The sequence below is a fragment of the Tinamus guttatus genome, unplaced genomic scaffold (assembly GCF_059628265.1).
Source record: "Tinamus guttatus ecotype Peru unplaced genomic scaffold, ASM5962826v1 Tinamus_guttatus_pri_ptg000211l, whole genome shotgun sequence".
Lineage (NCBI taxonomy): Eukaryota > Metazoa > Chordata > Aves > Tinamiformes > Tinamidae > Tinamus > Tinamus guttatus.
In genome coordinates, this window is record NW_028288745.1 from 6,984,174 (window position 1) to 7,012,117 (window position 27,944).

General features: G+C 44.4%; 1 protein-coding gene across 1 annotated transcript in view; it reads right to left on the reverse strand.

Moving 5' to 3' along the window:
• Positions 1-19,565, reverse strand: part of NIBAN1 (niban apoptosis regulator 1) — a 47,781-nt gene extending 28,216 nt beyond the window's left edge. Inside the window, exons 1-2 of the mRNA XM_088524434.1 lie at positions 19,452-19,565; positions 46-176 (exon numbers count right to left, since the gene is read on the reverse strand). Of these exons, the coding sequence (XP_088380560.1) occupies positions 46-176; positions 19,452-19,506 (186 nt within the window). The 5' untranslated portion in view covers positions 19,507-19,565. The remainder of the gene's footprint in view (positions 1-45; positions 177-19,451) is intronic.
• Between the last annotated feature and the right edge of the window lie 8,379 nt (positions 19,566-27,944).

The window sequence follows — 27,944 nt, forward strand, 5'->3', positions numbered from 1 at the left end:
AGTGGAGTGCAGGGCAGCAGCAGCCTGGGCAGCGCGTGCTCTTACCTTGGTTTTCAGGAATTGGGACTGGGAGTCCCGGTGCTGCTCCAGCTCATTCTGCACGTGCTTGCAGAAAGACACTGCGTACTGGCGTCTGTAGTGTGGGCTGAAGTTCTTTATCACCGCCTCCGTTCTCCCTGGGGTGGAAAAAGGAGGCTCAATTACCACATATCCGTGCAGAAAAGGAAGCGCAGGATTGCCATTGCTGACCTCATGTACTACCCCCAGCACCATCGCTGCTCCCTGAAAAAGCCATCAGGAAACCCTCGGCTGCCCGTGCACGGGGCGATGAGGTGGCATGAGCACCTAGGCCCCAGCAGGGTATTTTACTTTTGATCTCGGACTAAGTCATCACTGTTTCATTCAGCCAACTGCAGCTGTGAATGTTGGCATGGAGGAGATGCGGGTAACACTGGGTTTGGGATGAACGGTTTCTTTCTGGCAATGACAAAAAAAGAGCCAAACATGTCCCAAATCCCTTTGTTGAAACAGAGACCGTATCTCCTGCTTCCTGTGCCCCACCACTGGGGAGCAGTGGGCACTCTGGAGGAGATAACATATTCAAACAAACATATACACAAATGATACTGGATAATGTTTACACCTATGTTTAGGCCTATTAGCCAGTTTTAGCACACAATCTGATTTCAACTATGACTCAAAGCTCCCACAAAGGACATTCTGTAGACTTTGGCACTGCAGGCTCTCATTTGTTTTCATGTAAACAGATACTCAACCACTCTGCATGAAATACTTCTACCGATCCTGCTATGATGAAGATCCCATCGGTAGTGCAGCACCAACCTACAGTCTCATTTCTGGGAAGCTTAAAGAAAGATCTCACTCATTATTCCTAGGAAAGAGACGAGACGTTGCTTTGCACACAGGGAAGCTAATCTAAGAGCTAAAGCAGCAGTGTATAAACACACTGGGCCCCAGAAGGGCTGGACTGCAAAGGGGCCATGCCGAGCTGGGAGCTGTTTCGGCAGCTCCACTGGCCGCTGCACAGAGCCTGTTGCCCAGGCTGGCAGCAATGCGCAAGAAACGTCCATTCCCAGGGGCCTGGGTCCCTTTCCAGATGTGTATAATCTACCCATGGAAAGTTTGCAAACAGACTTGTGAGGCACAAGACCCGGGTGACTGTCCAGACATCAACCCTCTGGATTTTAAGGGATCAGATGACTGGAGACCTCCTGATTACAGGGTGTGCTTGCATCTAATAGCAGGATAGCAGTGCTGCCAGGCTGGAAAATCCCTGCCTCTCTCACATTCTTTTAAAATCTAGCTTGCTTTGAATTAGTTTAGCCTCCAAATAAGGACAAAGCTTCCCAAAAACTCCTATATCATGGTTTTTTAATCCTAAAAGTGGAGAGTCCTGGCCAGCAGCAGGAAAGGAGCTTCCAGCACAGGCAAGGGCCAATTTCAGCCCCTTTCCCACCCCGGTCTTTCCTTCTCCAGCTCCCAGCGGCCTCAGTCTCTAACAGAGGGCTCTGAGACTCTGGATCCAACGTGAAGTAAGTGGGAGCTGATCCCATGCTCCTGAGACTAAGGGGAAGAGGACGCAAAGAGAAGCAGAGACGATTCACCATTCCCTACATTAATTCTTTTTGTTTGCAGAAAGTCAGACCGCGCCAAGCCGAAAATAAGCATGACGGAAACGGCGACGAGCGCTGCAAACGCTTCCCACGGAACGATAACGCAGGGTAATGACAGATAAAATACCTCGGAAAATGAGTTCCCCTAATTCTTTTCCAAATTTAGTGTGGCTTTCTTAGTCCACGCTGTTCGTACAGAGCAAAGCCAACTTTCCCGCTCGGTTGGGTTGGCAAGAGCGCAGCTCCGGCCCTTACGAACGCGCTCAGAAACCTAAGAGCTAGTTCCATGTTTACATGGCAGAACGTGAAATTAGATCATCTTTAAGAGCAGCCTGCACGAAACTGCGCTTGCAAACAGGAACAAAGAGACAGCAAGGGGAGGTTCAAGCATTTCTGTCAAATTAACGGACAAGGGTCCGCAGGGAAAGATGCTCTCCATTTGCCTGGAGCTCAGCTCTTGTCACAGAATAAACTTCATTAACGCTCTATGATACGCCTCCTGGTTTGCAGAACATCACTTGCGTTAGATCCCAAACAAGTTTAACACAAGTTATGATACATCTTTTAAGAACAGAAACAAATTGGGGTTGGACTAAATGATCTCTAGAGGTCTCTTCCAACCTTAAGCATTCTATGATTCTATGATTCTAGGTCATTCCAGTTGGAAACTTGGAACATCTGCCAGTAACCCCCCTGGGAAAAGCAAAAACACAGATTTTTTCCTAAGTTTTATCCTAGATTCTTCATGCTCCCCCTTCGAATGTGCTCTTTTGCTTTTATAATATGGACCTTCTTAGAGTCCATGAAAGAGATAAGGAACTTTGGGAAGATACTTGTTTTTAGTTCAAATCCCTCCTCTTCCTTAGCTGTAGGTTTGAGCTCAGGCATCTTGACAGAGCACAAGGGCAAGTAAAGAGCATGGAAAAGTTTTTTTCCACATTATTTTGCCCACTTTCTAGTTTGGGTCATTTGGTTTAGCCACAGTCTTGGGTGTACTTGCAACTATCTAGCAAGCTTTGTTCACCAATGCAAGTAATTAGTAATTCACAGAACCACATCACAGCAGAGGCCAATACCAAGGCAGAAAACGTCCTCGAACACCTGGCTTTACTTCGGTTTCTGCTGCTTTTATTGAGATGGGCAGGTCGCACCCAACTTTTAAGGAATTTAGCTATCAGTCAAAACTTACTACATAAAAAGAGATGACAGACAAAAATTTCTGGCTTTGGTGAAATTATGTGGTCACAGTTTTGTTTGCACTTGGGAAACCCAAGACTTTTCTCCTGCAACCATCCTGTTCCTGCAGAAGGTTTTGAGCACCAAAACACAGAACCACTTGGGTGATCAGCAGGGTGCACAGGTCACACATACTGCCTATTGCAAAAAAATAAGCAGATTTCTTAGCTATTTAGTCGGTTATGGCAATGGATGGGGAATTTGTGCTCCACCAAAAGTTAAGCCGCTCTCCTAGGGCAAGTTCTGCAAGCAAGTTTGCAGGTTCATGCCAACTCAAGCCACAGAAGAAGCAAAGCCAAAAATAACTGCTTCTCTTCCAGTCTTACAGGTCTCCCTTTCTACAATTTATTTGAACATTCTACAGTTTACTTTAGCTAAATTTTATGCCGAGTTGCACATGATCACCACCACAATTTGAATACGTTTCTATACCTATAATGTTCCTTTCACTGTAAGCAAGTGATTTGCAGGGCACATCTCCATTGGGAAAGATGCAATTCCCCAAACCTTTCTCACCCCTGTGAGGCCAGCTTACCCACCATCAAAATGCCCACGGCCAGGGGGCTCAGGAAAAACTCTGGCAGAAGAATTTTAACCTTGAAATGTCTGAATTGCAACCTGTGAGGCTGATGCTTGTGGCTGATAGGGAGAAATGAGTCCAGCACAAGCTAAGGGTTCTATTAATGCCACAGCAGATGAGCTGAGCAGGAAAGTTTAAGTTTATGCTTTGCTGGTAGAAGCAACAAGACTCTGCCTAAAAATACTTCCTCAGGGTGAAGGAGGAAAAGGCCCAATAATTCTTTATTTATAGGCTTATTTCAAAGCATCAGCAAAACTAACTAGTCAAGCAAATTAGCCAAGCAAATAAAACCAAGATAGCTCCTGTGAGCCATGAGAAGCTAAACCAGGCTCCATATTAAAATAATGTGGGGAAGGCTAATGTTTTTCAGCGTTTTTTAATTCTTCACCATCAGGTCTGTGTAAGTTGACCTAAATGTAAATAGACATCTCAGAGCACTAGTTTTCCCATTAATGCATCACTTCATAAGCACTGTAGCAGAAGGCCATTAGCTTTCAGGAATATTTTACTCTTTTGGCTTCCTTATACATTGAAAATGAGTAAATATCACAATATTTCAGCTCAGGAAAATATTTAAGCCCGTCTTAGAGGTCTTCCTTGCCCTTTGGAGCCCCCAGCCTAAGCAAATGCACAGGATTTTAAGCTGAGTTTCTCAGCTGGTGCACAGCACTCAGAGGAGCAAGAGTGGAGGCAGCCCACCCAGCACTGCCCCTCCTTTCCTTTTCCAGGCTTCGAACTTGCAAAAGCCTTTGGTTGTGACACCCCAGGCAACCTGCTCTCACAATCTTTTGACATGTTTCTTTCCTGGTAGATAGATATTTTTGTAATTGGGCCTCTGCTAGAGCATGCGAGGAAGTCCATTTAGCTCGAAACCATAGTGATAGCTGCACTACAAAGCAAACCAAACCAGTGCCTGCAATCGAGACTGTAAAAGGTAGAAAGAAGAGTCCCGGTTTACTTTTTATGGTGGTAGGCTAAGGGAAGGAAGAAAAAAAAAAAAAAAAAAGAAAACCAAAAAATTGTGATCAGAAAGAATTTGATGTGAAGATAAGGAAGGACAAATATAAAGCGAGGCTTATAGGTCATTCCTGTGCAAATGCTGGTGTAGAAAAGCTCATTACTTTTTGTCCCAACACACAGTTGAATGCCATTTGTTTTCTTCTTCAAACTCCTATTTTTAGCCGTAATTCACATAATTGCAGGAAAGCACCAGGCTGCGATGCTTACACAGCATGCAGTAACAGTGTGAAATACAGGTCCCCCAAGACCGAGTCTCGAGGTCTTTCCCTTTTCTCCACACAGTTGCTTCCACCCAGCCCTCACTTCTGCGCGGAGGACACGAGCTCACGGGAATCACCGCGGAGCTGCCTGCCGAGCGCCAGCTGCTGCGCGTTCCTCTTCGGCCGGGACGTGCTCTGCTTTCCCGCGCGTCCAGGACAGCAGTGCTGAGCAGACCATAGGCTAGAGTTTGGGGTGGTTTTCTCACCTTCTAAAAAGGCTTGGAGAGCAGAAGACAGTCAACTGTTGCATCTTTTAAGAAAGATGTGTTTGGGTCTTCCAGACAGCTCTACCACCTCAGTATTTCAAAGCTGCATCCTTTTCATTGTCTCATTTCCTCTCTATTTATCTTTTGCATTCAAACAGTCTTGGGATAGTGTGCCAGGTCTTGAAGGAAACACCCAGGCCTGAGGGGAACCCACCTGTCTCCAGCAACAGCCTCACACAGCAGGGCCGCATGCGCCAGAAACCGGCCCATTGAGGTGCTCAGCCCCCTCTACGGCTCCAGCAGGACATCCACCTCCATACTGGTAAAATATTTTATTTAGAGGACTGAGAAAAACCCAGCCCTGAGAGTGCAACATGCAAAAGCTAACAATAGCAAAAAAAAAAAAAAAAAAAAAAAAAAAAAAACAGTATTTTTTATAGCATAATATAATTTTTGTGTAGTAGGACAAGCCTGGCAGATTTATGTACATCAGACTAAATTTTAATTTTCTGATTACAATTGTAATCATTAACAATGTTATTTTAAAATATTTACCTCTTCTCTGTTGAATTACATTCTAAGCATAGTATATCATACACTCCGTGCCACCGGCAGCTTCATTTACCGGTCCACAGTGGAGGAGAAAGATGCTGGTGGCTTCCCCTGTTGCAAGAGGGGTCGATGAATATTTGTATTAATGCTACCTTTCAAAAAAAAGGCAGAGCTCATTCTGGGTAAAAATAAATTGTGCTTTTCAAAAAGTATACAAGGTATTTTTGTTTTGTGTCTTTCCCCAAATTCTTCAGCTGAGATTATCTTTTATCTTCTGTGATTGCTATTATTTCACCAAGTCTCTTCTTCAGCCTCTTCAGGGTTGCTCTCTGCTCAAGTTTTCCATGACTCCATGCAAATGTGCAATATCCACACAGTAACACTCTATTTGAATCATCTCCAAACTTCAGTTTCTCCAGAGGCTGCCTGCATTTACTCTATACCACCAGATTTCAAGCCGAACTTGCATTCTTTCAAAGGTGGCTTAATGCATATGTGCATTTTCTATCTCCATTTGGGCTGAGGAGATGCGCTGGTCTAACTGCACCATATGCCACGATGAGAACTGAATCCCTATAAAATACTACTCCACCTAACTGTACCCAACACAACTTTGAAAGAATGCCCAAGGATGTTCCATTCCATCTCACCCCTTGGGAGACTTTTCTACACTTTAACATTATTTCTGAAGTCTTCTTCCTGTCTCCAATGCAGGGTGCAATAACCTCTTCCTGCTGCTCGACAGCAGCACAACGTCTTGGTACACAAGGGCATTACTTCTTTGTTATTTATGTTTTCAAGTGCTGCTGAACAATTACTTCACCAACAGTTTCACCATCGGTTTCGCATAAAGCCACTAGCTTCTTCATAAAGAAAAACGAGATTCTTGGGTAACTAAAAAAGCAGAACAGTAAAAATAAATAAGAATCGGCCAGGAATTCTGGAAAACTTCTTGCAAAAAATGCAAATGTGATTCATGGATTCTTTTTAATTTCCAACACCACGGTTGGAGATTCAAAGATTTTTCAGAAAGTGACTTTTCCTGCCTCCAGGATGAGGCAACTCCTCATATATTTTCAGAGCTGCTAGAAACCCCCAACTTCAAGGAGTAGCGGGTCTCCAGCAGCTCTGAATCACAGAATGCTTAACAATGGAAGGGACCTCTACAGCTCCTCTAGGCCAACTCTCCTGCACACGCAGGGTCACCTAGGGTGACGCAGGGTCATGGCACAGGACTGCGTCCAAGCGGATTTGGAAGATCTCCACAGAAGGAGACTCCACAGCTTCTCCTGGCAACCTGTTCCAGTAGCCTACCTCTCCTCATTAGCTCCTCCACAACCTGTGTCAAAAAGTTATTGTCAACGCACTGCAAGAACCCCCAGGACTGTTTGTGCCTGGCTGTGTTGTCCTTCCAATTGATGTCAGCGTAGTTGAAGCCCCCCATGAGAGCCAGGGCCTGTGACCATGAGGTAACACCCAGCTGACTATAGAAGGCCTCATCCTGGTCAGGTGGCCTGTAGCAGACACCCACCACAGTGTCTCCCACTTTAGCCTGCCCTTTAACGCTTACCCACAAGCTCTTAACTCGCTCATCATCCACCCCGAGGTTGAGCTCCATGCATTCCAGTTCCTCTCTCACAAAGAGCAGCTCCACCACCTCGCCTTCCCAGCCTGTCCTTCGTAAAGAGCACACAGGAGCTGAAACAGCACATAAGCTGAAAGCACATAAGCACATAGGAGCTGAAAGAGCACATAAAGAGCTGAAAACAAGCCTGAAGTTTAAATTCCAAATGAAGATCTCTATACTATAAAATTAATTTGGACTTGTTAAAAATACCTGTTTGAGGTATTTCAAAAGAGATTTCTATGAGTGTCAAAGTGTCCGATCTTATCTTATTTAAGAATGCCTAGGACAGAGCAACAGGAAGGAACTTAGAATCCAGCCCTGACTTGGCCAAACAGATCCTTAATGTCTCTCCCATCCCATTAATTTCTGGGTTCCTCTAATTCATAAAATGCTGCAACTTGCAAGAAAATATACAGTTGAAGTACATTCAGAAACACATAAGACATGAAATATATGTCAAATATATGCCTGACAAATATATGGTACAGCCCATATTACTGTGGCTGTAACCAGGAGCCACATGAAATCTATACTATTGGCTCCTTTCTGCATTATTCAAGACGACAGGACTTCTGAAGGAAAGCAAGAGCATGTTCTCTAATCATGAGAATCAACTGTAAAGATAAGAGAAAATGAGTCACACAATATGACAAAGAAAACAATACAGCACTGAATCAGCATGCACTTTACTGGAAGATTCATAGGGTGTTTGAAACCGAATAGCACTTTTTTTCTGATTCTGTGAGAGCAACAATGAACAGAAATATTGGGATTTAAAAATAAAAAAAAAAAGCCAATAGGATAGAGTTCACAAGAGATACTTTCGGTTACCATAACCATTTTGTTTTAGGCTTACATCAGACAAAAGCTATTTCAACAGGAAAACCTGTCTTAGCCAACAGCTGGAAAACTCATAGCCTTATTCTGGAAGGAAAGGGGCCGTATTACTTTTTACAGATGTCTCTACTCCTGTCATCCAAAAGAAGCTTAAACTATGCACAGAGATGGGCCCCCTCGCAGACGAGGCCCTGACGTCCTCCCAGGACGACGTGCACGTAGCTCTTGGCATGGCTGCAGCCTCCTCTGCTAGCAGCAGCAATCACAGAAACCTACTCCAGCACTTTGCAGGGCACCTTCAAACCTAGCATTTACTGTTTTTTTTTTTTTTTTTGGTTGAGCCTCTCAAAGTCACGAGCTGACACATGAGCTATCGGACAGGCTGGACCAAGGACTCAAGCCCAAGCACCTCTTTTGCAGACAAGAGCAATAAAACATTGAGCAGGTTTCCACACCAAAGCTCAGCGCCAGCGCCCGGTGAGATCTGGCTGGGCACGCAGCCTCGTGAACAACTTGGACTTCGGCTCACAGGCATGAAACTGCCACCTGCTAATGCCAAGCAGCACAGGGAGAGCGCGGCAAGTTTGCAGCTCACTGTGCTTCCGGCTGCCTAAGTATTTAAGGCACGCTAAGGAAGAACCGTGCGCTGAGATGAATCACTAACAAAACCACAAGCTCTTGCTCAAAGCTGCCACGTGGTATTTGATAGTCTTACCAACACATTGGGTTTTGTTCCCTTATGTTAGCAACTGCCTTGCATCTCGGCGTGGGATTAATTTTAGACATCCCCGTTTCTGGTACGAGATGTGTTGACTGACTTCATGTTTTTCCATGCATAAGGGAAGTCACTACTAAATTCAGATTATTGTCTTCCTTTTTCATTCACTTTGGCCCAAGCTTCTTCCCCCAACAAATCTTAGTGCTGCTTCTTACAGCACCTACTTTACTACCTACTTTATTGTCCTTCATACAATACTACTTTTTTTAAAAATAAATACCCTTTCAGCAGAAGAAATTTATTGCAATCCAACATTTTTCTAGTGGTTGCAATTATGGGGATCTTGATCTTACTGACCTCCATTTCCAGAAAGCATTACGCAGCTAAGTAGGGTAAAAGCTTTATAGATGCCTTGATTTTGGGATCCCAAGGGAGAGGCGCTCAAATGAAATGTCAGTCAATATTGACACCAATATCTTTATACATTCCTGCATTCTGGTTTGGATCAACAAGCTAGCAGCGCTGCTCATTAACAGCATTTTCTACTTAATAGAGCAAATGCTGTATTTGCCTCTGTAATTCTGTTTTCGAACCAACAGGAAATTAGTCTCTCCTATTAAGTGCATTGGGGTGGCTGAATCAAGGCTTTGGAATGGGATACAGATACCTCTCGCATACAGGTCAAATTCAAGCGAAGTTCATGCCCATGAGAAGCTATGGCTGTGCTGTGGCTTTTCAGCAGCTCTCTGTAAATCGTAACAGACAGACTCCTGGGCTCCTTGATTTACACCAAGAGCTGGGTAAATGGACAAGGAGGCTAACCTGGCTTTGCATCTTATTTTGGATGGAAATTCTCAGTTTTTGACACTGATTTATTACGTTTAATATTTAGATGGATACATGGCATGGCATCACAGAATTTGCACTTGAATTAATCCACTTAATGACTGGGTTAAATCTGCCTGTGTGGAACACACAGATTTGCTTCACTGACTTTTGGACTGTTTATCTTTCCTGAACCAAAGGACACTTGACCAGCTTGGCTGCCACCAAACAAATCTTCCAAGACGGTTAGAGTTGCATAGAGTGAGGACATCTCCTGTGCCTACCCAGCACTCATTTTTGCATGTTTTAATGCAGAGCAAAGCCTGAAAGCTCCTGTCCACAAAAGACCAGACATGAGGTTCCTTTATGGGTTGTACAAAACAGAACTCCCCACAAGCAATCCAGCAGCTGCATCACTTTCACATATGGACTTTTTCAGAAGTGCAGTTGTTCTCTAATAATGCATCCTCCCGTCCTCTGGACACCACCACCTTCTCATTCCAAACTGCATGGGAGGAGGACGTGCCTGTATCACGTTTGCTGGTATCTGCTACCTTCAGTTTGTATTTCATGTAATGCCTGAGCTTTTGGAACAACCCTTTAAATGTCACTTTGGGGGCACTTGGCATAGTCTTTTCTTCTCCACAAGCAAAGCACAGCAGCAGTGTGGTCTTGCTGCTCTGCTGAACGTGTCCCAGGCGTAGGAGACTGGCCAGTCCCTGCTGTCACTTATGGATTTCTCACCTCACGCTTCTGCCTTGTTCAGTCTCATTCCCTCAAACCTCCCACTCCAACCACACAGCAGAAGTTCTCCAGCCTCTGGCATTCAGCACGCCAAGGTCTAGCTGAGCTTCTTACCTGCTGCTGCAGCCAAAAAGCAGGGTAGAGGAAACGCCGGCTGATCTCTGCTCTCTGGCCATACCTGGAGAGCCCACTGCAAATTACCAAGCTTGGCAAGCACAAAGGAAAGAAAGAAACAAATGGGAGTCCATTTTAAAAGCACATGAAAATCAAGAACTCCCAGCCAGGAACTGCCAGAACTCCTGGTGCGTCTGAATCCTTAATTCAGTCAGTCCCTTTGCTATGTGCGTTTGGAAACATTTTTAAAGTGTATCATTAAATAATTCATTTTTCTGCTATAATGCTACCTCTCTCAGTGCAGCAGATGAAAGGAGCTTTGGGAATAAATCACGTTTGCAAGCAGAAGTAATGCTCTCCACACTGTAAAACTCTTGACTGCATCTATTCCCCTCCTAAAGCACCATAAAAACAGTGACAGTCAACTTAGCTCCGTTGATAATCTGGCACATTTTTGGTTGAGCCTTACAGACACATCAATGCAACCTCCCATCTGGATACCTCCTGCCATCAACACTCCCAAATCTCTTCCAAGCTCACCCCTTCCTATATTTACTGCTATTTCCTGGGCTAAGAGCAGAAGAGTAACAATGTAGAAACAGCCATGGTTAAAGCTGGTTTCATCTAAAAATATTGTTTTATAATCCACCCCGTATGGCACCTGCCTCATGCGTTGCAGAGGTCTCCAAGTTCTTCTGATTTACAGGAGTGCCACGCGCTCACAGCCACAGCTGAACTCGGCCGGAGCTCAACTCAAAGTCAAGGCAGAGACTGAAAACTGCCAATTCTCCCCAAAAAAGAGGCTTGCCAAGCAGACCACCCATATTACAGGCACGGTTCCCCAGGCTCAGCACAGCAGGGAATTGCGGAAGGAACCAAAGCTGGGGCCTCCTCCTGGGCGGCACCAGTGGAAAAAAATACCAAACAAGCTGCCTCAGCAGCCGGGTTCCCCCAGTGCCGTCAGTGAGGGTAGGAGCCACGGGCCATTTCAGCCGACGTGACAACCTGCCACAGAGGAAGCTGCACGGCCTCTGCAGCGTCGCCTCAAGAAGCGTGAGGAGACGCGGGAGCTGTGGGTTTCCCTCTCCTTGCCCTCCCCGGAGAAGCCTGAGCTGCTCGACAAGATGTCAGAAGAGAGGAAAAACATATTCCCTTCAGTCTCGTTTTCCTCATGAATGCTCAGCTATTCTAGCTGAAGTCTTCTCAGAAAGTGCAACTTGCAGCTGACGGTCAGCGCAGAAACTTGGAGCAGCTGAAGGGGCTGCAATGAGGCAGCAAAGCCTCATTTGCAGTGGAAAGAAGGGGAAAGTGTCTGGCAGGCTAAAGCACAGACAAGGTGATTTCATCATATAGGACTCCTAAAAGTAAAAAAACCTTTTTTTTCCTTCTTCTTCTCAGACCCTGCTGTTAACCCCTGCCCAGGAATGATAAAAGGCTTCTCTTTTCCTCTCGAGCGGCCACTATGATACGGACTACAAGCTGCAATGAAAGTGGGTCCGACTTGAGACAAGCCATTTAAGTCACTTCATACCCACCTCTGCTGCTTCAAAAATCAGGACTTCATCATTAACACCCTTAAAAAACCCTGCAGAATCACAGCACAGATAGCAGCTGTGGTTTCCTACAGAGGAAGGAGATCACGCAAAACTTTAAGGTTTTCGGTAAGATAACAGATGTGAGTGCTTCTGAAAGAGCACCGCTAAAAGGGCACAAGAGAGCTGGCTAGGCACTCCGGGCTGGTGCTGCTGCTTTCTGCACCCTTGAAGAAATTATTCCTACACATCACTGAAAAAACGAATGGAAAGGTGTCAGGCAGGCGTCGAGTTTGCAGATATTGCACACGAAGCCAAATGTTCGTGCTGGGATCTCGAGCAGGCAGACCTGGAATGCAGTAGCTGTTCCAGGAAGGAATGACTCGGGCAAACGAGCCACCTGAGATCCTGGACAAGGCATCCTTAGGAACAGCCTGTGCAGACCAAGGAGGATTTTGAGCTCTGCAAAACCTGCTGCTACCTTGATCTGGGGAACGTAAACCTCCCTGGGAAATCCCAGATGTTTTTACAATATAAAGGAATTCTGGCTATTTTTTGCTAAGGTTGGCTGCGAAAGTATTTAATGACCACTTGCTGCTTAAAGGTATGGCTGGTCTCTGACACTTGTTCGAGACGTTAACTCTGTCTAGCCTGGATGAGCTGAAATGCTTTAAAAGGTCTGACAGTGCTCTGAGAACTGCCATGTAGTCATTTTCACTCATTCTGACTTTGCACAGTCCCGTTTCTCTGGACCTGCTTTAGCATCGTGCACGTCACCTGCTTACATGGTGAATGTGCCATCCACTCACTGCGACGCTGGCCAAACCTGCAGAGATCCCAGCGCTTGGCCCTGCACCCACCAACGTCTGTGGCAAAGATCTGCCAAGGACGAGGGTTGAGCTCTGATGGGTACCTGTCACCTCCCCTGTTTACAGCTGACTCTCAACATGTTCAGTAGAAAACTACTTGAAAGATGCTTGACTAGTCTGCTGTTGAACAGCATTTTCACCAAGTCATTCAACATATCATGCACAAAGAAAGCCACCAAGAGTTACGTATCCTTTAAAACTATGCTTGACTTTTTGATCATTGGATCAGAAGAACATAGAGTCAGGTTCTCTATGTCCTCATATTGCTAGCTAAGAAAAAAAAAAAGAGAGAGAGAGAGAGAGATGGAATAACTGATTATTAACTCTGGTGGTGGCCTCACATGCTGGCTTGCAGCTTCACCACTGTTGGAAGTAGAGAAACAAGCCTTGATGTCTCATGTATTAACTGAAGACTTTTCACAGAAGCATGAAGATTAGATGTTTATGATTTCAAAAACACACATCATTAAATACACACACAAACTCATTCACCCAAATTTTAGGTTAAATGTATCAAGTTAAGCATTAGTGTGGAATGGGCATCAGCTTTTTTTTTTTTTTTTTAAAGGGGAAATTAATCAAAAAGAACAGGATAAAAATTCCAGAAAACCCAAACAGACAATCCCTTTCTTCTGAGCAGTTTAAGCAATTTCAGTAAGCTTTCATCTTGCTTTTATGTAAGAGTCTGCCTCATGTTTCATCGCTGTCCTTCAACAGCAAAAGCAACAAAAACGCAGGCCCAAGAACTCGAATCCACTTTTTATTGTTTGTAAGTGCTAAAGAGAACAGAATGTTTATTGTATGCAAAGGAAAAACCCGTAAAAAGAAACGCTGCTGTACTTTGAAAGCAGCCATGACCACACTGCTTATGAATATCATCCTTCCTGATCTAGGCACTAGCTTTTCAGCTGCCACTGCCTAAAGGCATCAACTACAAAGCTGCTTTAATCATCCCTGAGACAATCTCAGAACTTTCTTTTTCTTCCATTAATATTGATAAAATTTCTATCAAATGCAAAGACTGCCTTACTGATCCTTTGTGGCCAGGCTGCTCTAATTAAAAACCTCAAATCTTCATGATTTTTGGAAATGTCAAATACCAAATAGCTGTAGGTGCCACCCTGACAGCACGCCTCAATTATGCAGTTTTTTGGCCAAATGTGACTACATTTCTCACTCTCTCTGCTGAGAAGAAGCTCTTTTCATTGATACTCAGTGCTTAATTCAACATTATAAATAGCTTTATGGAAAATTCAACCCATTTACAGAAGATGAACATGATGGGACTACGGACAATCTGAAGAACAAAAAGGCACCTCCAGTCCTGATCAGGGAAATCCTGTCTGTTCAATGCCTGTTGCAAGACAACACGAGGGCAAACTTCAAAAATTGCTGGCAGTGCTTTTGAGAGCAGTTAACAAATGGGACATGAGCAATGGAAAATTGCCTGCCATAATATCTCTAAGTTGAAGTTCCCAAATATTCCATAGAAATCCATGTAATGTGGATGGCAAATAGCTTTGCCCACCAATCCCATCCCTGCCAGGCAGGTACCTTTTGTGTTGCATCCAGTGCAAACCTAAGGCAAAGTACACTGAGTTAAAGAATGTAAGAATCAAAGAGAAGCTGGTTTCCTGTTTGCAACAGCCAAGCACCTTTTATTAAAACCAGGGGATGAATCTCTGCCACTGGCTGCAGCAGTGACCAGCCCTCTGAGGACGAAAACGTCTCAGAGCAATTCGAGTAAAAAGGGTTGTTCACCAAAAGTTCCCGTATTAACTTCTTCAAGAGTTTAGCAAGAAGACCCAACTAAGAAAAAAACGAAAACAAATATCCATACTGAAATTTTAATTCCCCACCCAGTTCACTTTATTTTTCCATTCTGCATAAGCAGCTATTTATGTCTATTCAGAATGGACCCCTTACCACTTACTAAGTGGTAACTTGGGATCATAAATTCTGGAGTCAATCTATGTTTTTCACCTAAAATGTTGCTCAACCTCTTTCTTAGATCCTGCTAATCACAGAAAGGGAAACAAAGTATTTTGCTTCTTAAAATCAATTGCAGAATCTGAAGATGAGAGGCATCATGTAAGTGTTTGATGTTGCTAAGGCCAGGGAGGTATCACACTTCCACACTATGCTCTGTTGCAACTCAGCTTACCTGCCCAAAACAAAACAGAGAGGACTTGCAAAACGCAGTAACGCACGTAACTTGTAACAGATGGAAAGAAAGGGCAGTAGCCACTGCCAGGTTTCTTGCAAAATTCTGCTATACTTGCAGTTGAAGCCCAAATGAAAAACAGAAGGACTCCACGACAGCTTAAAGCAGAAAATCAAGCAGACAGGCCGTGTCTCTCCAAAAAAAGGCCAATTTTTCCACAATTAATTCCAAGTTATTCTTCCCTTCTCTAGCATCCCTGCTCATGACTAAGTGTGCACGTTGGCCACCCTTTTGGGCAGAATCTGATCTGCAAACGGTATCAGCAGGCTTGCTGGCTTCCCTCCTGACAGCTGAGCAGAAGGGGGATGGTATTTGCTCACATGCTTTCCTGTAAAGCTCACCACCAATTTCCTTATCTTGTCTTTTAAGAAAAGAGCAAAGCAGGCTCCTGTTTAGTCTCTAAAACCTGACAAAACAGGAGGAGTCTGTTTATTTTTCATAAGGAGGCTGCACCTTGCAGGAAGGCATCCAATCCGACGGATCTCACCCTTGGGCAAAAAGTTACATCTTCACAAGCTGCACATAAAATCCAGGGGCCAAAACAAATTGCTAGAGGCAAAATTGTAAGAGCTTTCACTCGTGAACAGAAAGAAGAGCTGTGAGAAGATCTGCTAGCAAAAAAAAAAAGAAGGAAAAAAGACCTTAATGAAGAAACCTCCATGGTTTATGCCCATGCACCGAACTGGGCACAGTGAACCCCAGCACCACCCATGCCTTCCCGACACCCTGCCCAAGTGCTCAGTGCCACATCTGCCCCACCGAGCACATCACTCGGGAACGAGACGGAAAGGAAGGAAGGAAAAGGGCTTTGAAATAAATATTCAAAAAATAAAAGCAATTGCCTGGGAAGCCTTGTCCTCTAGACAGCTTTATTTCTACACCGGATTGGATGTGGTGAGGCAAGCTAACGCCTTTAATAAAAAACAACCTTCAGAAAAGCTCAGCTTTTGCATGCTGGACTCCCTTTGAAGATGTAACTATTGAAATTACAGGCGTTAAGTGCTTGAAATCTCTCCAAATTGAAGGGAGGGAAAAAAGTTCCAAAAGGACCACACATGACAGAGCAGAATCTGGCCTACAGCTAGTCGTGATGATACGGAAACGGAGAACCACAAAGCCCTTGAAGGCCATCCTACCCTGGCTGTGAGATCTGCGTCCTGGAGCCTTTCTTATTTGATATCAGAGGCCTGAACAAAAGGTTTCTAGCTGTTTTCTCTGGCAGGGTCTCACAGGACATATTGCTAAGCTGGTTCTTTCCTGGCACTTTCATCTTTTCCCCCCAATTTCATGGTTGCACCTGAGTCCTGTAACTCCACCATACCACCCTAACACCACTCCTTGTTGGGTGCAACACCCATTAAATATCATCAGACAGAAATCACATAACCAGCACCTCCCATCCCAAGCTTAGTCCATGCCTCATCACACTGCGAGAGTAAATTCTTTTAATAAACGTTTTTCACATGACCAACTCCCAGCCTCCTAATTATTACTGTCCCTTTTTAAGCCACGACCATTTCCATCCTTAATATTTCACATTTAGTCCCATCAAAACCCTTCAAAAAAGAATTTTTACCTCCATAGTTCTTCCATTCCTTTTTAAGAGCTCAATCCCCTTGAGGGATTGACACATAAATACAAAAATTTCCTTTAATTTCAATTGGCTTTACAATCACATATATTACTGTGAATTATTTTTGTAGATTTAAAATACCTTAAATATCTTAAATAAATGAAAGAAAAAAAAAATTGACCATTGGCATGCTTAGAAAAATAGGCTTATTCAACACAGAACAGAAAATATCATTGGAACTACTAAGATTTTACACTGGTCAGTGTGCTGTCCTTCCTCCCTTGCCCCTCCTTGCCAACCTGGTACAGGAGATTCTCCTGCTCCTCTCGTCAAACCCAATCTAGTCCTCTCCCACAAAACCCAATCTGTCCTCCTACATATCCTTGCTCACTTGCATTTTTCCATTATTTTACCATAACATTCATTTCTTCCAGTGAGGAGTAAGAAAAAATAAATAAATAAATCAAACCTCTGCATTTTATTCCAATTTCATCCCACGTTAATGGCCAATTTCTATTGATTTCTAATTGAAAATGACAAAAGATCTTTTGATGGCTTGGAAAAGTGTAACTGCATGCTAAATATAGTCTCTTACATAGCGATTTTCTGAATTAGAAAATCAAGTTTTGCAAAACTTGGGCATGAGCAAAGAAGCCTGTAATCAGCTTAGGCAGTACGTGGGACCTTGCATCCTGCTAAGTGTCCCAGCAGTGTCCCCTGCCATTGCAGCTTCAATAAATGGTGCTAATAAATGAGCAAAGACTACCTGAAATATTGCACGTTGGCACTGTATATTCTCCTGTCAAACATTATTGGCTACCAAAAACATGAGAGAATTGCATTCTCATTTCAGGAGTTACACCAGCTGACTTCCCACCTGCTTTCAGGTATGGCTTTCAGGTGATGCTTCTCCCACAAACACATGAACATCCTAATGATTTGGCTCTTTCCATACCATTTTCTCCATAGGAGCCCAGAGGGTGAAGGAGGTTTATGCAGAAATCACAGTTCCTACATTCCATAATTGTGAGACTCCTAGGCAAATGCTTTCTAAATCATCTCTGAACCGCGTTCCTCCAGCGGGTCTGACGAGGCTGGAGGTTATTCCCCACGGGCAGGAGGAGCCTCCAGTCCGGTGCCTCCCAGGCGTTGCCTGCAGCTGGGGCTCGTGCCGGTGCCTTGGTTCTCTGCCATTTACCTAGACACATTAATGGGTGTTTTTATACACATGCACACAACTTAGGTAGCTGTTTTGCTCTCTTCCCTCAAATGCGCAATGGGAAGAAACAGATCTTTGGGAATTATAAAAGCTGTAAATCTGTACATATGTTACTGGAGAAACAGCATCTGTGCCTTTAGACCACAACCTCTCATTTCCATCTGCTATATCATGCTGCAGCTTAAGTGATACTCGAGTAAACTACAAGGTTTTGCAGTGCCAGGACACTGCTTTAGACAAACTAAACCACCATCACGACAACAGCAAGTTAGCAACAGGACAACAACTACACAGCAGTCATGCAACATGTCGAGAATTTGCATTTGGCTCCATCCCATACATTTTGGCTAAACCTTGCTGGGAGCAGCCCCTGAGGCTGCTGCATTGCCCCGGCACCAGGACCAGTTTGAAGATGGAGGCTGGTGTGACAGGGACCTGCTCCAGAGAGCTGGGCTCAGTCTCTGCAAGCTTCTGTTCTGCAGACACAGAGAAAGGGCACAAGCCAGCACAAAGGAACCGCAACTACTAAATTTGCTAACAAAAATCACTGAAATGGTGCTGGGAAGGGGGTGCTAGAGAGAGTTGGGACCGAACACTCACTTGAAGCAATACTCAAGCTTTCCTGTATTAAGTGTACAGATATTTGGGCCAATACGACCGAGTATCTCAGCTTTAAGAGATCATGCTGAGTTTGGATAAGGTAACTGGCTGCATTTTCCAAATAGGACGTGCGAGATAATATCCCTGAGCCTGATGCCTCACAACCCATTTATACAACTGTCCTGACACAAAAAGCAGATACCTCCTAAATGCTATCATATATCTTTAGATGGAAAAAAAAAACCCAGACACACACACACACAAAATGAGCTTTCTGCAAAATAAAGCCAGCCTGTGCTGTGTTTTCAGCCTACAGAGTCAGTGATCTGGACAGCCTCTGTTCCTTGGAACATGCCAGAGCAAGAGATACCAAGAGAGCAGGCGAGAGCAAGGTTTGAATCTCACAGTCCCTGACGTCGCAGGCACCGCAGGCTCGGCACATGCCGCCCGCTGGGATGCCCTGCGACTTGAGGATGCTCCTCCCGACTCCTTTCCCCCCTGTAGGCAGTAACAACTTACAAGCAGCTGTGACACGAAGCACATCCTCATTATTTGTCAAAGCAAGAGCTGAGAGTGGGGAATCCTCATCCACAGCAAGAGCAGTAAACTTGAGCCAGGTGATAAATATGACTATGTTTTAATTTCCCCTTTTTTTGTGATGATTTCACTTCATTATTTGCTTACGCAAAGCGGTACACTGATTCACAAGTGTGGATGAGGAGCTTCCCAGCACTCGTGCAGGACAAGACTCCCTGCTCGGGTCCCACCAGCCGCTGGAGGAGCGGGTGCGCGGTGCCCCCCGCACGTGCTGCGGGTATTTACCCGGCTCCTGCCTCCCACCCAGCTGCACTAACGGCCCGAACAACCATCTGCGGCGTTTCCTCTTTCACAGGCGTGGGGAATCTCGTGAGGAGCAAGCTCCCCAACATCCCAAATTCCAACGGTGCATCAGCCTCCCCATGAGCTTTTATTTTAAACAGGGAGAAGTGAATAAAGCATAAATAAAAGTTTTCTCCTGCTCTGTGCCGGGACGAGCCCCGGCGCTCCGCAGCGCGCTGCCGCCCGCTCCCGCCGCGCCTACCTCGGATGTAGGCGCACTTGGCGTCGTCCAGCGCGCAGGAGGCCGAGCCGCCCATGGCGGGGAGCAGGGCTCGGAGCCGCTGCCCGCCGGCCGCTCGCTGAGGCGCTGCCGGGGGCGGCGCGGCCGGGCTGGGGTTGGGGCTGGGGCCGGGGCCGCTCGTGCCCCGCCCCGCGCCCGCCCGGCAGCGGCGCCGCCTCTCCCGCCTGCCGTTAAACCGTCAGCAGCTCCCGCCTGCCGTTAAACTGCCGTGAGCGCCCGCCTGCCGTTAAACCGCCAGCAGTGCCCGCGCCGCGGTCCCCACATTTCCCTGGGAGCGGCAGGGGCTGCTCGCTGGGTCCGCGCTCGCACCGCTCGAGCTGGGCAGCGCTGAGGAAACGCGCCCGAACCCGCTCCCCCTTCGGGGTGAGCGAAGGCCCTGGTCTCCCGCTAGCGCCGCGCGCCTCTTAGGCGGCTTCTTGTAGGGAGCTTCCCACGTTCACTGCCATGTGCAAGTCCGTGAAACTGGAGAAAGGAACTACGGAAAATTCATGAGCCATAAAAGGGATTGCTCTTCTGTCTCGTTGTTTAGATGATGAAAATAAGGAAGATCCCAGCAGTTCTGTGCTTGGGAAGATGTCTGGGTGCACAGAAGGGGAAGCCTCACTGTCTAATTACAGTGCAAACACAATGAGAACAGAACAGTTTTAATTATAACATTTCATACTGCAGTAGTTCCTTTTATCCAAAGATTCCCCAAGCATTTCACAAATGGCAGCTAATTAAACACCAGCATTTTCCTTTGAAGACAGGGATGTGCTGTGGCTTAGTAGCAAAGTTAATACTCAAGCATCTTTAATAAGACGTCACAGAAAGGTTGCAGGTGGAAAGCACCTCTGGAGACCATGTAGTCCAACCCCGCTGCTCAACAAGGTCACACACGGCCCCTGACCATGTCCAGACAGCTTCTGAGTGTCTCCAAGGGTAGGAACTCCTCATCCTCTCTGAGCAACTCGCTCACAATAAAAACAGCTTTTTCTTACATTTAGGTGCAATCTCCTATGTTTCAGTTTGGGGCCTTTGCCTCCAGTCCTGTCACTGGGCACTGTGCAGCAGTCTATCTCTGACTTCTTTACACCCTCCTACCCCCTATTTGTACACATTGGCAAGATGCCTCTGGGCTGGCTCTTCTGCAGGCTGAACATGCCCAGCTCTCTCAGCCTTTCCTCATAGGACGCTCCAGTCCCTTAATCATCGCTGTGACCCCTCACTGGAACCCTCATTGCTCCAGTAGCTCTGTGCCTGCCTGGTCCTGAGCAGTCCCTGGACTCAGCACTCCAGTGTGGCTTCACTAGCGCTGAGGGATGGGGAGGATCAGCTCCCTCCATGCGCTGGCAGCCTAATGCAGCCCAGGACACCACTATCTGCCTCCCCGCAAGGGCACATTGCTGGTTCATGTCCAACTTGCAGCCCATCTGGACCCCCAGGTCCTGTCCTGCAGAGCTGCTCTCCAGCTGGTTGACGGCCAGCATGCACTAGCACATGGAGTCACTTCTCCGTAGGTGCAGGACATGGGAGAAAAGTCAGGAATAGAGCCAAATGATCCTGCTTCTATACTGTTTAAAAGCAAAACCATCCTCCTCTAGCATAAGAACTTGGCTATGGTTCCTTTTAATTTAATGTAGCCACACATAATGCACTGCAGTTCTCAAAGACAAGATAATTAAACACTATCAAAATAACAAAACAACAGCACCACAGACAAAACAAACACCTTCACACTTTTTCTCTAAGAAATCTTGATCTGAGGGGAAGAAGCTTTATGTCTTTCTCAGAATGGTCCTTCTCTAAAAACTTGTTTTGTATTGTATCCTGAAGGGCAACATGATGGGGTTCTTTAATTGCACACTGAAAGTGAATTCAGGAGTGAAAAGGACTGTACTTCACTGTTATCTCTCTGTAGAGGAAACTGTAACATAACCACAAAGTGCCAAAGACATCAACACAACTACGAGGTCTGTTCTCACACAAATGGTCACACCAGCAACTAAAGTGGTTGTTAGTCAAATACACAGTCCTCAGTGGGACCACAGGGCTGACAAAGTGCAGACGCGCCATCAGTAGGACTGATAAAATCTTTGTCACGTTATTGGCTACCTCCCCCATGCAGCAACACCATCTAAGTGTAACTTAAGATATGTAAGGAACCTGTTGCTCTGGCATGCTGCAAAACAGCCTTTGCCGGCACCATCCGCTTCAGAGGAAAATGAAGGGTTTATCCTGTTTATACTCTCCCACAGCCTTCTTGGTTGCCTCATAAACACAGTCCAATGTGAGCAGAAGCACCTAAGAGAAATGCCTTAGGTTCCCAATGAAAAATAGTGAGGCAAATGATTGAATAGGTTTGTCCACTTTCCTTCTCCACTCCTTATTGTCTTTCTCAATTATGCTTTCTTCCCATTCAGCATGCAAACAGCGATGATTGAAAACTCAGGAAATACGAAACTGTAGATAATATTCATCATTTTACCCTACTTGGTTGCAAATTGTTTGTAAATGTCCATTTAGTCCACACATTTTAATCTGATCCAAAGGATTTCTTAAACTTTTCAGCAGAGGAACCTCCTCATAAAAGCGCACTAAGGTTGACATGGAAGAGTCCAGTAGTTCTCTGATCATATTCATTAAATGCACGCAGCTTACTGTGAGGTTCACCTAGATGTTAGCGCTGTTAAAAATCTCCTGGCATTTCCAGCCTCACGTGTTCTCCTGCAAAAAACATACACCTTCTAATGTAAAATCCGAAAAATAAGAAACTCCAACTTTTCTAAGAGTGAGGTGTGGTCAAAAATGCTCTCCTGTAAATGAGGGCTAGAACCTTTTCTCTCTTCTTGACACTTGAAATTCTTGAATAGTAGGATTTAAGCAGCTGGGGTTTGACGACGAATGCCAGTCTCTTGCAACAATAAAAGAATCTGCTAGTGGCACTGCATTTTCATACAAGCTTGTTGGATTTGCCAAATAACCGTAGTCCTAATATATACTGACATGTTCACTAAAGTCAGTCTTCTTAACCATCACACTACAGGGTGTTACTGCTCTAGGCAAGCAAGAACAGAATGTTGCTTAAATAAATAGAATTGCTTCTCAAAAATGAGGAGAATTGCACATTGCTAACTTCTCTGTAAAGGACAGGGCTGGCCCTCTGAAACAATATACGCCCACGGGAGGTATGTTCATCATTTCCTTTTCTATCCTTATGTACCCTACAGTGTGATGTAGATTCCTGGTTCATTAAAGTGAAAACCAAGAGCGGTAAATATGTTCTGAGCAGCTTACACTTTTTATAACAAAATAACGAAGCTGTAAGTACACACTGCATCTTACCAACTGTTGTATCAGGGTTGTTTTCTTAGCTTATTACAAATAAACAGATTCTCTCAAGTACAGTCAGTTCACAGAGAAGGATGACTAGTCTGCACACCGTGATCACACAGGTAGAAAAAGCCTTGGAGATCACTGATCTCTCTAGAACAAGATACTACACTCTACCTTAAGTTTAAAACAACTTTCCTCAAGCCCTGTGGCAAACGGTCCTACAGTTCTTTTGCCCCTTTCTATTCTTATTGCATGAGTGCTGTTAGCCCTGTCTCCTGCCATGTCAGAAATGTAATGAGAGCCCTGTTTTCATCTTGCTCTTTTGATGCCGGTCTTGTGAGTCTTTGAAGCTGGAATCTGCTTTTTGGAAGTCTGGAGAGGCAATGCTGTATCCAGAAGAACAGGAAAGTACACTGCAAACTAAATACAGATGGCAACCAGTAGGGAGGAAACTCTGGATTTCCTAGGATGTGACACAGAAGTGAAGGTATCTGAACTGAAGGTATCTGGGAAAGGAATAAAGTCTCTGAGCAGGGAAGTGAAATTCAGAATCCTTAAGACCTAATTCTCGATTGTCTTCCCTACATATTAAAGTATCCAAGAGTTGAGAGGGACCCAGAGCTGTTATGTTGGCCATTTGCCTGCACAAATGCCAAATAATTATTGTTTTTACATCTATGCAAATTAAATTATACACATTGAACTTCTCTTGTTTACTAAATGTACTATTAAATCATATCTGGTACATTCTAACACCACTTCCTTCTCTTCTTACTCACTAGATTATGAATTCTGTTAAGTTAGTCTCCTAAAGGTTTTAATGAAGATTCCTGCTCATTTACATTTAAAAGTAATATTTTAATTAGTGAGGACATTCTTGTCGAAACAGCTACCATACAGGTCTTTGCAAATGAATTGGTAATGCAGGCTTCCTCATTGTCAAACACGACGCAAGTATTTGTTCCTTCACCTTGAAGCAGAGATGCTGTGTAGAAACCAGTCAACAAAGCCTCAGCTGACTGCACTTTCCACTGCACAGTGTTCCCCCTGCTTCAGAACAACTGACCAGAAGGAGCAGCTAAATGTGGGGATCTCAGCAGAAAATTGAGGATAAATTCAGTCAGTGGTAGGTTCAGTGCACTCCTTACGCAGCTTCGAAACGGCGGCTAGATCTGCTTGGGAAGGCAAAAGGAAAAACCACCTTGAGGGGTGGAAATGTGTTTATAGGGTGCAATTTCCACAGGCAGGTTGAAGTGGTTTTCAGCTCAGGTAATAGGAGGAAAACTTATGTACGGTGGAGACAGTCTGAGGGACCAGCACGACTGCCTTGCGATGAAGAAGAGAGTAGCTTTTCTTTCACTGCTATTAGCCATGTCTTTTTGAACCCGTTTGATATGTTTGGGAACCGTAAAACACACTGAAATTTTGTACCTCCATTGCTCACTGTCCTGCCTTTACCAAGTTATTCCTTTATCAGTTCTAAAGCAGCTAAAGAGCAAAACCAACAACTCCAGGTCTGAACAGAAGACACACCACCGAACCTGACACCCCCAACAGGCACCCCCACTGCCTATAAACAGAGTTTGGTGAGGCAAGACAGTAAAATCTATAAAGGAGACCTGTCATTTTTCTTCCTAATGAAATTAGACTGCAGGATGGCTCTATACTCGAAGGAGTTAGGGTGGGGTTATATTGCCCCTGAAATTCTGCCTCTGTTTGATTAGCAAAGATATGGCTGAAACTTTCCTCCCAAGTGAGCTGATGTTTATGTATTATTAACAATCCTTCAAAAGTGCGGCAGTTGTCTGCTGCAGAGGCCAAATGATCCTGCAGACATGATTAAGAAAGGAGAGGAAAAATCCTCACCACATCTGGATTTGCTTCTTCTGGACACAGATGGTTTGGGTTGCTTTTTCCCCAGAATATATTCATTAAGATGAATATGAAGCACAGGGTTTAAATGCAGTCTTCCTGTTTCGGGTCTCCACTTTCCATGGAGAAACTTCTCTTCAGGAGCCTAACCAAGAAGGCACATGTACTGATTGAAAGGGATTTCCCAAACCCTACTGCACACTGAGTAGCTATAAGAGTTCAAAAGCATAGTTGACACACAAAGGAGATCTGGATAGCATGGAATTATTTTCCCTCTCTCACAAGTGATTGCCTTGTCTATTATGAAAAACTTAGCACTCTCAGTTTTATAACTACAGTGGGGAGTGACACCTGGGCACGCAGTTCTGCAGTGTCCTTTGGGAGAGCTGGTAGATCCGTACCTCTGCCCTGATCTCTTACACCTGCTGGGCTGCTCTCCTGCTCGCGAATGCTGTGGGTAACAAGGGGTCTGCTGTTTTAGCTTGTTGTCCAGCTTGGGTTCTCATTTGTCTTATCTTTACCACAGCTGTTGCATCATATGAAACTGATACATGCTTGGCTGTAATAATACAGGTTGCACGCCAGCATTAGCTTTGCTTTATTTTATATTCCTCTAGGTTAATTACTGCTTAAAAAAATAAAAATAATTTTAAAAAACAGGCAAAATTAGACAATTAAACTTCTATGACATTACTGTTGTGTAAGCCATATAGACATTGCAATTGCCTGGCCATGATAACAGTGTGTGTTGCATCTTTTATGATGGTTAATGGTACTTCATATATAATAATACAAACCATGATCGTATTTGTATAATGTTTTGTAATAAAGCATTATGGTTTGCTCTACTAGCAGTATCTAATATCTCCTTGCTCTAAATTGCACATTTTATATAATAATCATCCACTTAAAATGGAAAAACTCTATCAAATTTCTAGTGGGTTTTTTTAAAGCTATTTAAATGTCAATATTTATTCTGCTTTTATAGGAGAGTATAATATGCTCATAAAAATTGCTTGCACTTGCATCATTGCAATGCCGCTAGTTGCTGTACTGTATTGAACATTTTGGCTTATTTACTAGAGTAAAGCAGCCCTCCGCAGGAAAATAAAAAAACGGTTTCTTTTGCTGACATTTAGTAAAAACCTCTGTTCTCCTTGGTTACCTATGTAGTTCAGCTTTACCAGATGGGTTTTGACTACAGTTAATGGCAACACTGTACATAAAGCTAATGCAACTGATGTTTTTCTTTTCTATTCTGATACTTAATCCTATTTTCCTTTCTATTCTGATACTTAATAAAGTTAGTATTTCCTTAGGTATCGGAATCCTCGCTTGCCTGAAATAAGAGAAAATAAAACCTTCTGCCGGTATTCCAAATTCTGCTGAAACATGATGATTAGGAGTATTATTATGGATCATAGAAAAGTTGAGTATTTGGTAACTGAACTATGTCAAGGCTAGCTTTTGTCCAAGTCTTTTATATATATATATATATATATATAAAAGTAGCAATAAACCCTTCTCTTTCACCTTTGCACAGCCTGCAAAGTACCAGACATAACTGAGAAGTCTTTAAATACTGTGGAAAGCCAAAGAATACAGAAAAGAGGTGGAGATTAAAATTGAGAGCGTTGTGGTTCTACGACCACAATGTGGTTCTTCAATTCCCCTAATTTAAGATGAAGGAATTCTTTCAGAAGACTCTACCTATGTACTATAATCCAGCTGTAAGGGCCCTAGCCACAGCCTGGAGGCCTACACTGTACCCTCATTTTGTGCACATACATCACTGCTGTGGACTGAAAGCAGCCTCCAAAACTTTTTTAGTCTTGCCAGAACAATTACCTGTTGGTGCATTGCCCTAAATAAACCTTCCAAAATTTACATTGTAGAATTCATTTTTCGTGTGTATTACTACAGCTATTTCGACAATTGCCAAAAAAAAAGGGGGGGGAGAGGAGGGGGGAGAGGAGAAGGGGGAGAGAATAAAAATATTTAGATTATGAAATAAGCATGAATAATGGTTTGGCTACAATTCCCTCCTCTTTCCCTAAAGGCTTGAAAGAATAACAGGAGGAAATACAAAAAAGAACCAGCAATCTAAACAAAGGTTGTGAGGTCAAACTCTCACTTGTTCCTCCTTCCTTCTCTTTATCGCTGCCAGCCACTTTGCTGCCGGCTCTCAGCTTCAGGGGCTCTTTGCTTTGTTCGTCCATGAACAGAAACAATAAACGACAAAAAAAGCTTCATGGTCACCCAGTGATATCCTGAGCCATTCCCAAGTCTCGCATTCAGCAAAATTAAAACTCTGTGAAAACCAGGAAGCAGAGACTGAAGCACATCCTTAGCAGCCCTTGCTCTGACTGCCATAGCTGGCAGCTATCCCTGGAATTAGCTGCCCAGGTGACAGCTGTATCTGCTGCTTCTAGGTATGTCTGTAAGGAACGGTGAGGAGGAGCATTGCATGAGCCTCATAGTGAGGCAGGAGAGCAGGAAAGGCACAGACAGCCAAGTGTTGATGGTTTTCACTACGAGTGCACAAAAATCTTCTTGCCAGCAGGGCTTCATAGCAGTGAAACACAAGAGAAGTTTGAGCCTGTGGATTTACAGACAGCCAAGCAAAAGTTTTGCATCAAACTGCAGTACATACATATAAGTGCGGGACTGTGAAAGTCCAGCAAGCGTGAAGATGCTTCGAGCAAGCGAGCTGTACTTGAGGACAGGTCAGGGATAAGGAGCTGCCATTGGGTCCGTGTTCATGTATATGCAAAAGAAGTCATTAGACTCTGCCTGGCAGGGCTCCAGGGTCCCGTTCCCTCAATGTTTCTGCTGTCTGCGGAATGCAGGCACGTTGTACTGGCGCTTCCCCAAAAATAAACACACCCACTTGTAACCTAGTTCCATGGCTGGCCTATTTCGATATTCTGGGAGCACAAAAAGCCATCTCTAACCACATCAATCTAAGTCTTTGTCAGGGAATTTTCTAGCTTTATAAAGAACTGTTTCACTGCAGAAACTGGTAACACACAGCTGTGAAGTACTAGCAAAACACAACAAAAATAAAGGAAGCCACACAGTTCCTATTGAGTTTGCTCTGGCACATCCGGCTATAGGGGACTGATTAATATTACATGTCTAACTGATCAAAGACATGAACGAGAGGAATTGGATTTCTGCTTGATGTTCAAATGCCCTGAGCGCTATCATGAACGTTGAATACTGTGACTACCCAAAGCACGGGTGCTCAGCTGCCCTCATCTGTAC